The 12,042-nt window shown below is 42.2% G+C and overlaps 1 protein-coding gene across 2 annotated transcripts; it reads right to left on the bottom strand.

The window, feature by feature from the left end:
• Window positions 1-3,338: 3,338 nt before the first annotated feature.
• GHSR (growth hormone secretagogue receptor) lies at window positions 3,339-11,736 on the bottom strand. Of its 2 annotated transcripts, XM_070071667.1 has the most exons (3): window positions 11,456-11,736; window positions 10,371-11,289; window positions 3,339-8,323 (listed from the first exon to the last, which is right to left on the bottom strand). In XM_070071667.1, the coding sequence occupies exons 2-3, from the start codon at window positions 11,164-11,166 to the stop codon at window positions 8,019-8,021; spliced, it is 1,101 nt and encodes a 366-aa protein (XP_069927768.1). In that variant the 5' UTR covers window positions 11,167-11,289; window positions 11,456-11,736; the 3' UTR covers window positions 3,339-8,018.
• Window positions 11,737-12,042: the final 306 nt, after the last annotated feature.

The following is a 12,042-nucleotide window of genomic DNA, read 5'->3' as shown; positions in this document are numbered from 1 at the left end:
TGCCCTCAATTGTGGTAATACAAACAGTTGACATGCATTGGACTCTGTTACACACCAGATGCTGCCGGTTACATTCATGAAGTCATTGGATTCTGTCAACAACTGCAAAATCCAGGTGCTTTTATGATGCTTGTTGTCCTAGTAAATAAGCTGAGACCTGGAGAGGCTGCCCGGAGTCCCGGAGCTGGTAGACAGCATATTCCACACATGTTGGCTTCTAGGTCTGTGCACGCTCTGCTTCACATGCTGTGTTCCTGGAAGACAGATTCTGAAAGGAAGTTGCTCCGTAGATGTTCTGCAGCAGGTAATCAGGCCTAGGTAGTGAACAAGTGGCCATTAATGGAAGTATATATACTGTGAGGAACCCGTAAGATGCATCAAGTTCCATTCTCTTTCATATCCTGCTCACTGAGCCTGAAATTATTTTTCATTCCACAATAGAGGTGCAAATGTCCTGGGAAAGGGTTCAACGGATCCCTGTAGAGTATGTATATCTGCTGCATTTGGAAAATGTCGACACCTTGGCCAGATAAATTACCAAGCCTTACAAAAAAATTGTAGCTGCCTTTAATAGACTCTAAAATTTTGTAAATAATCAATAAATCTGCTGGGAGACCTCTACCCAGCTGAGTTCAGGGGCAGGCAGAGATGTCTAGAGACGTGTCCTAAAGGCAACAAAGTACCTGAGAAAGGAAGCCCAGAATAGAGCTGCTTAATATTTTGCCAAATGACCAAATGATGAACATGGCTATTTATTTTTTACTTTTGTAAAGGCAGAGAGAGAGAGAGAGAGAGAGAGATCTTCCTCATCTGTTGGTTCCCTCTCCAAATGCCTGTGACAGCCAAGACTAGGTCAGGCTAGGAACTGAGAATTTAATTTGTGTTTCACACATGGGTGGCAGGAACCCAACTACTTGAACCATCACTATTGCTCCTGGGGTGTGCACTAGCAGGAAGCTGAAATTGGGAGTGGAAGCCAAATGTCCACCCTTAATTGTAGTCATTTAATGAGCCTAGCAGGTGTCTGGTATACACTATGGCAGAGGAGGTTAAGGAATTTGCCATAGCCACAAAGCAGCAGAGCTGGAATGTGGACCCGGTGCTGGATGGCTTCCCTCTCCTAACACCTCCCGGTAACTGTTATTCCCAGGCAAGAGCAGGTGTCCCACTGCAGAGCTGTGGAGGCTGAGCTCAGAGCTGGGGCTGGGCATGAAGGATGTTGCCCTGAGGACTGTAATCCTCATGGAAACCAGGCAAACACTGATCCTGGAAGCAGCCAGAGCCTGAGAGCAGAGAGCAGGACCTGGGGCAGGACTGGGAGGGAAGCCACTCTCTGTGTTGTAGTAACTCATTATTACAACACAACACACATTCTCATGGAAATGTTGGAAACCCTGGAGCAGTAGAAAGAAGAAAACATCCCAACCAATGTCAGAGAAACACTGTAATACTTTAGTAAGCTATGTTTTTTCAGACTACTCTATTTTCTTTCCAAGATGGGGCAATGTGCTTTTTCACTTACTAATATTAAGTAAACATTTTACCCATGATATTAAAATTCTCTTACATCATTTCTTTTTTTTTAAGTGCCAACATAGTGCTCCAGAATTGAGAAAATGAGAGCCTGAGAATCTCACTAGAACCTTCCCACCTGGGGTCAAATTCCAGCCCTGTACTTCCTGACCACGTGGCAAATCTTCTCTTGTCTCAGTGACCCTCGCACTCCCATACACAGAGGGACTTCCTTCTGGGTATATTGGGATGATTATATGAGAAAATGAATTGGAGCCTTTAGCACAGTGTTGCATAAATATTAAGTATTATCATTACTGTAATTTAATCAACTGATTCCCTGACATTTGTGTTTTTAAAATTATAAATAAAATGCAATAAACACCATTGCATTATTTATAGATAAATATTTGTGCTTCTCCATAATATCTTACTGTTAAATTACTGGACCAAAGCATATGCGAAATCTGGATGCATTTCACCCATACTGTCAAATTGTTCTTCGAGAGATGTGTAATGACTTAGAATTAACCTGGCAGTTCTTTTTAAGGAAGCTGGTTGTGAATTCAGGAATCAATTATGAATTATGAGTCAGAGAGCAAGGGGAAAGCAGAGTTTGTGGATTAACCTCAAAATGTGAGACAGCCAGGTCCTGGCATGGCCTGCTACCCTCTTTTTTTGACAGAGTCCATCCAGGGTTTGCTGTGGGACTGTCTGGCTAAAAGAACATGATGCATATCGACTGACACTGAGCTGCAGGAGAGGTAGACAGAAGCACCAGAAGATGTTGAAAGAGGCTTCAGTGGACCAATACAAACAAATCCCATGATGTGCTTCTTTGGGTTATTTTAATGTATTATTAATTATTGCCGAGTATTATTTATTATTTATATCTTAAGTGATATTTCCAAATTGTAACTAACTCATGTTAATGCCATGCATGTATGATTTTGTTATTTGCAGAAATATGTTGGATTTTCACACCATGACTATCTTTTTTACTGAGATTATGTCCTTTATACTTTTCTTTGAAACTTTAGTTTTATGTGATTTTTAAGTTGAAATGATGGTGATACTAGGTAGCAGGATATTTTAGGGACTCTCAGTTGACCACCGTTATTGGTGCTCCAATTTTAGCTCCAACTTTCCTTAGTCCCTGGAGTCTATATGCCTGGAAGCTAACAGCCAGGTGACAATATTCTTTCACTCATCTGAACATCATCAATGCATAGCCTCTTAGTGTAAGATACACAGAACCCCTAACTCGGGGTCTTTGGTGCACACATTAGTGATGCCACAGAGGACATACTGGCCCTCCAGGAAACAGGAAGAGCTCAGGAGGTAGTGAGAGCATGGGACACAATCCATCACAGCCCTACTCATCTTAACATTTACTAGGATTATTTCACTCTTTGTTAAATATTGGAGCCCTTGGAGAAACATGAGAGTACTTCAAAAATTTGTACAAATGAATTTAAAAGAGTAATTTATTTTGGTGCAAAATATTTTGAAACTTGTACATATAAGGGGTCTTCAAAAGGTTCAGGAAAATGTGTATTATAAAAAAACTATGCAGGGCTTTCAAAATATTTGGCATAACAAATGTAATTATCTCTTAACTTCATCTTTTCCATGAGCTTTTTGACATACTCTCATAAAACTCACCACAACGCTTCCTCATGTTTGTAAAATATGTATTTCAGAATTAACAGGACAGTACTAAACCTAGGACAAGAGTAGAGGTAAAATATCCTGCACACCAAGATTTATAAGTGTAAGTGGGAAGAGTCAGCCACATCCTTTGAAAAGATGTTTATTAAGCCACTGTTTGGTTACAGACATCCAAAGGAAAGAAAACGAAAACCTCATTTTATAAGACAGTACACGAGAGAGATAATAAACTCTTCTTTAACAATCACAAAATCCTTAAATACGAAGAATCACAAATCAAATACCATCAGTAACATTTATGACACATTTTAAGAGCACTAATCAGCCAAGTACAATATTAAATTTTATATAGATGTAGCATACATTACAAAGCAGCGAAGTGAGACTACACTATTTGGTTATATTTATATGAGCAAGCATTTGCTAGTACACTAAACTTACAGTGCTGCCAAACGTGAAAAAATACAGATGTTTTGTTGTTGGAGTTGAAGAGCTGTTTTGGCTTAAAGATGTTTTAACCACAGGCAATCTTTCAAACAGCTTTTCTCCAATGCATTCCCTGTGGCTGGGGGAGAGAGGAATTCTGGGAAGAAGGCTGGTGAACATTTTGGTGTGAGTTTCTGCGCAGTTGCAGAAGGCATGCTGTTTGAGGGCTTTTTGGTTTGCCATTTCAGAGAATATTTGGTAGTCCCTTGAGTGGAAGAATATATGGTGTCACAGAATAAACTAGGAATTGGAGTTCCCGCAAATATTCAGCAATTGGGAGGGGCATAGTCACGGCAATTATTTTTTTAAGGATGATGACAATTCTGTCAGGTGAAAGGGCTAGCCCCTTGTGTGCTGCAAGTCTGAGATACAAAGAAAAGCACAAAAGCGAAGTGGCAGCTAAATCTTCCCCTTCACCTGCTCCATACTTAGGTTATTGCCAAGAATGAACGTGACCGAATTTCATTTAATGTGAATAAGAAAGTTATGCAAGCCATAATAGTTAGCATTGGTCATCAGTGCATTGTTCCCTGTTGCCTTTGACTGTCAGTTTATTCATTGGATAAGAAAGATTTGTTACCAATTCACTGCATTACCATTTATCACTAGTCACTAAGTCACAATTGTGTACATCCTGACTAGTGTTGCAATTTAAATTGTGAAGAAATCATAGGAGAATCATTTGCTAATGAACCATGTTAGATACAGGTTATCTTTTAATGACACCATCTCTATCTTTATTATTTATGACATTATTTACACTAGATACAGTCAGAACAGAAAGCTCTAGTCTATTCACTTAGACATTGTGATAAGAAATTTTGATACATGTAAATATGTATGTCACATTTTAAAGGTGTACACACTGTTTTTTTTAAAAAAGACAAGAGTGTTTTCAGGCACCAGTCTTGCAAAAAAGCTCACAGTTTTGTTTTTTCATGTTAAATTCAAGTATGTGGATCAATGGAAAAGAATAAAATAGTTAAAACTGTTCATGTTAAACAAAAAACTGTTGATTATAATGATTTCAGAATTTAGTAAAAGCATTTGCATGAAAAATGGAATTCTAAGTCAGATCACATCTCAACAACCTTCATTACAATGAAAAGTTGCTATAGAGTTTTCAGCGTGTTGCCAGGCACTGGAAGGGCTTCTAAATCTCATCACCACTAAACTTCAAATTTGAAGTAACTCATGGCAACCAACGTTTTCTTTAAAGCAGTTGTTAAAAGCTCTTCCTCATAAAACAGTTACCTCCTATAGTGTGAACGCTCCAATCTTGGCTTTGAGACACAGTGTAAGGTGTGACAAATTCCTCTTTGCTGGATAGCCAGGAAAACGGAAACAGATTTTAAGAACTCAATTCCCTTACTTTCCCCACATTAATGAAGAAAGCTGTAGCTGTAATTACCACTGGCAGACACATTAGCTATGTCTACAAAGCTGAGTGGTTCATGTGAGAATAGTCATTTCGAATTTATTTTGGTCAAATACCCAAGAGTTCAGTGGTAAGAACAGCCCTGTGAAATGGCAGGGAGCAACTGGAGATGTTTACTTCACAATTTTGGGGTCTCAGTGACACCCTGCAGCATAAGACACACAGGATTGTGAATTCACTATGGATAAAATCCTTGGCTTATTAACCACTACCAGGCACTGATGCAACGCTTGCGAAGTGACAGATTTTTAGAAGCAATTTTCCTCAGTGTAAGTTCTTCTTCTCCCTGAGTCTTAAACAACTTGTGGGGGCCGGCGCTGTGGCGCAGTGAATTAACGCCCTGGCCTGAAGTGCAGGCATCCAATATGGGCACCTGGCTGCTCCACTTCTGATCCAGCTCTCTGCTGTGGCCTGGGAAAGCAGTAGAAGATGGCCCAAGTCCTTGGGCCCCTGCACCCATGTGGGAGATCCAGAAGAAGCTCCTGGCTCCTGGCTTCGGATCGGCATAGCTCTAGCCATTGCAACCAATTGGGGAGTGAACCATCAGATGGAAGACCTCTTTCTCTCTCTCTCTCTCTCTGCCTCTCTTCTCTCTGTGTAACTCTTTCAAATAACATAAATAAATCTTTTAAAAAAACAACAACAACTTGTGGAGTACGACAAAATAAAGAAGGTACAAATAATAAAAAGGCAATGGTTTAGAAGGACACATTAGAAAGCTGCTTCTCTAAATATAGTCTTTGAGATCCCAGATTAACCAGTGAAAGACAGCGATGGCATCCTGATGGTACAGGGATAAGTAAACTCTACCCTGGAAGTGAGTTAAGTCAAGATTTCAGGCAGGGGCCCTAAGAGAGGGGGACCACTGAATAGACTAAGCAATGGATCACAAGTTGACTTTGTTTTTCTCCAGATCTATCAGTTGTGTTATGAAGGTCAAGTTCTTTGTTTTTGCTTGTTTCTTCTCAAATGGACTATGTCCCTAAGGCTTCAGGAAGCTGAGTTAGTTCTGGGGGATTTACTGAGCACTACTTAGGATAATAATTCTCAATGTGCTAATTAGTATACCATGGATCTAAATGAGTTAATATACCTTTTCAAACTTTTCAGGTACTCTTAAGAACTAACTGAATAATCAATTTGTAAAATTCTGCATTTGGACCAAATTGATGATGCAGTTTCAGTATAGAAAAGGGTTTCATAAATTTCTGTAGAGAAATTATTTTAATTATGATTGCATTTTGTATTTCCAAAACAATTATTTCAGCATGATAATTTTTCCTTCTGATAGGAAAAATCATGGCAATAATTTTCTTCAATTACCCAACCAGTTTCATAGTTGAGCCAAAGATCTCATTAGGAACAGCTTGTATGATTTGGCAGTGCACAGGGCTATGAAGAAATTATTTTTAGGATAATATATTTAATATATATAGGGTTATCTGTACATAGAACATTGTAAATAGAAATAAAACATTAGCTTTAAAACCATAACATACAATATTTGTTTGGAGGCATCTATTCATTCATGATTATGATTATGAGAGACTGGAAATCTGTGTAAACATGTCTATCAGACAAACAGTGAAATGGGAACAGCAAAAACTAAGTCAGGCATGGCATGGGCATTTTGAAATCAATACTCCTATGATTTCTAAAAAGTTTTAAACATCAATAAGCAGTAGCATATGGAGGATTCTGGGTGTTTCGCATAGGCATGCATTCACCATTTGAAAAATCCCTATATTCATTAAGTTTCCTGCAGGCTTGCCAGAATAAGTTATAAGTTATTCCCTTATTCACAAATTGAAGCCGTATGATTAGCTTGAGAAGTTTTGTGAAGCCAAGTAAGGCAGTTTGTGATTTGTGGATAATTGTTATAAAGTCTCCTTTCTTGAATATTAACACATGCACTTAAGCTATCTTAAAATGTATCTTACACATTCCATTCTCTTCCAACCATGAGAAATGGGGCATTTTGGTGTGGTTTTCAGGTTTTATCTCTTGAAAATTCTGCTATGCTAATTCAGTATAAAAACATTTCCGGGAAAGAATATTTCTTTTTAAACAGCTGATATAGGATGCATGAGAATTCTGTGGATACCCTGGAGCTATACTGTTCTATAATGGTAACCTGGAGGCACATTTGACTACTGAACGGTTGAAATGTGGCCTGAGCAACTGAGAAAATGAATTTGCAATTTCAAGTTTACGCATGTACACTCATTTAAGTTATGGGAACAACTTTAAGCATGCTTAGACAACTTAGGTTTTTGAATCTACTTTTTCATCTTTAAATTTTATGAAATCTAAATATATCAAGATTGCTGGTTAAATCTTAATGTTCAAATTGAAATGGACAGTAATTATAATAATGTGCCAGATCTCAATGATTTAGTGTAAAAAAAGAATGTAAATTCCTCGTCATTAATTTTATATTGATGCTTTATGTGCCTCACATTGTATTTCTGTGGGGCAGTACTGCTCTAGAGTTTTATTAAAATTGCTAGCTTCTAAAGGTCATGTTTTGAAATTTTTTATTTTAATGCAATTTTTCTAATCAAATAATTTTGATCGTTATGAAAAAGCAAATGAGATTTAATATTTACCCACCAGTAAGAGTTCACATTGCCCGCTCTGTGCCTCCCTTTCCTCTGCATTGCAAAACCCTCACCAGCACCAGCAGCAGAACACAAAGTCATAGGCAGTGAATATGCAAGAATAGTGTATGAGAGCACTGATGAGTGTGCAATCAAATCTAACTGCTCACATCTGTCTTTCCTCCCCCCAGTTGTTTCTAGATCTATGTGTCCCTAATTCCAAAAGTAACCTTCAGCTTCCTCCCAAGATCTGCTGTGCTATGGCTTCCGGTTGAGAATAATAAGCGATGACTGTTCAGCCACGTGCTCGGTCATGTATTAATGCTAGATTTTGTCCAGGCTCGAGAACTTTCATCCTTCAGAGTGGAGAGCTTTCTCTGGGAGAAAGGCTCAAATCCCAGAAGTTTGAATACCGCCACCCGGTACTTCTTGGACATGATGTTGTACAGAATCGGATTGATGGCAGCACTGAGGTAGAAGAGGACGAAGGACACGAGGTTGCAGTACTGGCTGATCTGAGCAATCTCCAGGGACCCAGGCTCAAAGGATTTGGAAAATAAGTATCGCCCTACGTGGAAGGGCAGCCAGCAGAGAATGAAAGCGAACACCACGACAGCTAAAAGGACAATGGGAGGGAGAGGGTCAGTGAAAGAAACATCACAACAAATCACCTACCTTAAGACTTCATTTGGCTCTAAATAGGCAGGAGTAGAGTAAGACCACTGACTTCAGAGAAACACTATGTTCTACTCTGTCTCATTCCTGAATTGTAACAAGGATGAAATTATCTGGGCAACAGTTTCGTATTTCTTGTTGAGTTTCCCAGTCATTTCTACTTAACAAATATTTGAATGACTCTGTGATTGAGCTGACATATTGACTCAACTGACTAGACAAGTTGACATATTGACTCAACTGACTTGACAAGTTTTTCACAATATTCCCCTGTTTTCTATGTTTAAACACAACACACACATGTATGAGGCAGTGATTATACTCAGCTATAGCTGTGAGTCAGTTTTCTGGGGAACCTTAAAAAAAATGAAAAACTCCTTGGAACTTTAAAAAAATGAAAACTCACTAAATTAAAATCAGGGAACCAGTGCACCTGCCTTTTGCTTTCTTTGTTTCTTTTTAAAGTTTCACAAAGGACTAAATATGCAGTCAGGATTAAGTATCACTGAGGTGGACAATTTTATGTCTCCTACAATTGGCATTACACTAACTGACACTAACTATCATCCATTTAAGTCCTCATTTTGCTCATGGAAGAGAACTTTTTTTCAAAAATTTTAATTTTTTGGATTAGATTAACTTTTCAAAATTCAGAAATCAGAATGAAAATGACAGAAAATAATACTTTTTCCTTGTGTCATTTTAATGATTCCTTTCAAACTGCTAAGGAAGAAAAATACCATTGGAGCTGAGACATCAATGAAGAAAGTAATGGCTTAAAATAAAATTAAAGGAAATTATTAAGGTTATTTTCAAAACTCAGTTGCATAGTAGCAACTTCAGCTCCACAGTGGCAGTGCAATTCTCATAGGTGAGAGCTTAGGGTCCCCTGGAGGACTCCAGCAGGTTCACAATCTGTCAGTCATACAGAAAACAACCACTCCTCTAGAAAATAACATCTTTGACATTCCTTGAATGAACTCTGTCACTTTAATATACAGCATCCAGGAACTGTAAAATGGCAAATATGGAATCATCATGGTATGACTTCTAAGAAACATTAAATATGCCTATAAATATGAAATGTTGACTGAATAATAAAACATAAAAAGTGGACAGAATTAGTATCTTCCTTGAAAGTGAACATATTCTGTGTTATTTCCCTTGTACCAAACACATATACTTAAAGAAGTTGAATTCATGCAACAAGTACTCGGCACACTCCAGGTGTGATCCTGTACCCTGAAGTGCCATTTGGTGACAGCTGAGTCTGTCCTCTTCTACAAATCTCCTTTTCTCCTGCTTGTACTCGTCTAACCTAGTCTATCCTACCTGGAAACACAGGTGCTCATGAAAACAAACGAAAAGAGACCTCAGCACTGATTTGTCACCGAATGCCTTACAAGACAGCAGCAGGGTAAACCAAATTATGTGATTATCTGAAAAAATGCAGGGCAGACAACAAATGACAATGTTGAAGAAAAAGGAATCAACTGTAACAGAACGACCCAAATTGATCATGTCTTTACCACCGGCTACTTTCTAGATCTAATGCCTGCTTTTCTTTATAACTTTGATAGCCACATATTTTGAGGCAGGATAATTAACCTCACCTTTGCCACTTAAAGATCACTGGACATTCATGAAATATCCCAGTTTTGAAGCAAGATTGTGGGCTGGTACAAAATTCATCTTGGGGAAACAGAAAGATGGGACGCTATTCCATGAAAATGAGAAAGGAAAGACGGGGAGAAAGAGACACAAAGAGGCAGAGAGAGACCAAGAAGAGAGAGTGAAGACATTGACAAAGTAAGGTGGGAAGGAAGAAGGAAGAGATGGAACGGAGTGGGGGAGAGAGAATGAGAATCAGTGAATATTGAGAAACACACGGAGACCGAGAGAAACAGGAGAGACTTTTGGGGGAATGGACACGGTGGGGCGGGGGCGGAAGCATGGGAGAGAAAGCCCGAGGGCGCTCTGAGACCCACCCAGCATTTTCACGGTTTGCCTGTGGTTCTGGTCCCTGAGCGAGGAGCCCACCGCCCCATCGCCGCGCTTCCTTCGCCACAGCTTTCTGCCGATGAGACTGTAGAGGACAGTGAGGCAGAAGACAGGCAGGAAGAAGAAGACGCTGGACACCCACACCATGACCGTGAGGAGCCCCGAGCGCACCGCGAACTCCGTGGCGCGGCACTCGTTGGTGTCCTGAGGGTCGGTGCCGTTCTCGTGCTCCACGCCGACTAGCACGAAGATGGGCCCGGCGCTGCAGAAAGCCAAGGCCCAGATGACCAAGATGACCAGCTTCACGCGGCCCTTGGTGACCACCACCTTGGCCCGCAGCGGGAAGCAGATGGCGAAGTAGCGCTCGACGCTGAGCGCGGTGATGGTAAGCACCGTGGCGTAAGTGCAGCTCTCGCTGACGAACTGGAAGAGTTTGCAGAGCAGGTCGCCAAAGTTCCAGGGCCGGTACTGCCAAAGGCGCACGAGGTCCAGGGGCATGCAGAGGAAGATGAGAAGGTCAGAGAAGGCCATGCTGGACAGGTAGAGGTTGGTGGTGGTGCGCAGCTCGCGGAAGCGCGACACCACCAGCATGGTGAGCAGGTTGCCCGCGATGCCCACCACGAAGAGCGCCACGCAGGTGGCTGTGACGCCGGCCAGCAGCGGCGCGGGGAAGAGCTGCAGCAGCTCGTCAGCCAAGGAGTCGTTGCCTGGGGGCGCGTCCCAGCCCAGCTCGGCTCGCGTGAGGTTGGACCCGGGTTCTTCGCTGGGAGTCGCGTTCCACATGCTGCCAGGCTCAGCTTCACTGGTTCTGGGACGCGACGGCGCTGGGAGGCTGGACCGAGCTGGTCTCCGAGGAGGTCACTTTAGGCACGGGAGAGTGCAGAAGCGGGCGCAGGCGGGAGGATGCTGCCCGAGGAAACAGGGAAGTGAGAGAAGCCGCAGCTGCAGGGGAGAAGGGGAGCTGGGAGCGGGAGACGGAGAGAGTGACCGCTGCTGTCCCTGGCACCTCCCCTTTCCTCCGCCCTCTCCCCCAAAGTCGCGCTCCCAACCCAGCCGGGGCCCACACACGCACCTGTCACCGAGCAGTCCAGCTGGCCCGGCCTCGCATTCACACTCGCGCTGCTGTTCCATCTCACACACCGCTAGCGACCCAGTGCGTGTGTTCCGCAGAAGCGAGACGCAGCGAAGTGGGAGTGTAGAGAGCGCTCTCTCGGGCCCGGGGCCCTGGGCGCTGGTGTGCTGGAGGAAGCACGGGTCTCACTGCGGGACGGGGAGGATCCTGACGGCGGAGGTGGGGACTCCTTCAGCAGCCGGGCTTCTGAGTTCCTCCTCCACAAGAGTTAGCGTTGGTTTGAACCTAGTGGAGAGAAAAAGCGAGCGCGCCCATTTCGACTGGGGAAAGCAGTAGGGAGTGTGTATTCAGACCCGAGCGGAGACTGGTGCGTACCTGGCAAGTCTCTCGCAGAGAACACCAGGAGCGACAGGTGCAGAGACGTGAACACCTGTCCGAGGCCACACAACAAGCTGTGTGGATTTCCAAAAGCTTAAGGGAAGCTGTGTGAATAAACGCTGTCCTGAATCCCAGGCCTTTTTGCACTCCGCGGACATCACTTTTGCCTGATGCACAATGGCGGGAGGCGAAGGGCGATGGAGTAAAGG

This window comes from Oryctolagus cuniculus, chromosome 4 (assembly GCF_964237555.1).
Source record: "Oryctolagus cuniculus chromosome 4, mOryCun1.1, whole genome shotgun sequence".
Lineage (NCBI taxonomy): Eukaryota > Metazoa > Chordata > Mammalia > Lagomorpha > Leporidae > Oryctolagus > Oryctolagus cuniculus.
The sequence above is the reverse complement of the archived record's forward strand: the minus strand, read 5'-3'. Positions and strand labels throughout refer to the sequence as shown.

Bases quoted from the DNA above. Each gene is read 5' to 3' on its own strand.
- GHSR (XM_070071667.1), bottom strand. From the start codon at position 11,166: ATGTGGAACGCGACTCCCAGCGAAGAACCCGGGTCCAACCTCACGCGA. The intron at 8,324-10,370 runs GTGGGTCTCAGA...TTGTCCTTTTAG, and splicing joins GCAAACCGTGAAAATGCTGG to CTGTCGTGGTGTTCGCTTTC.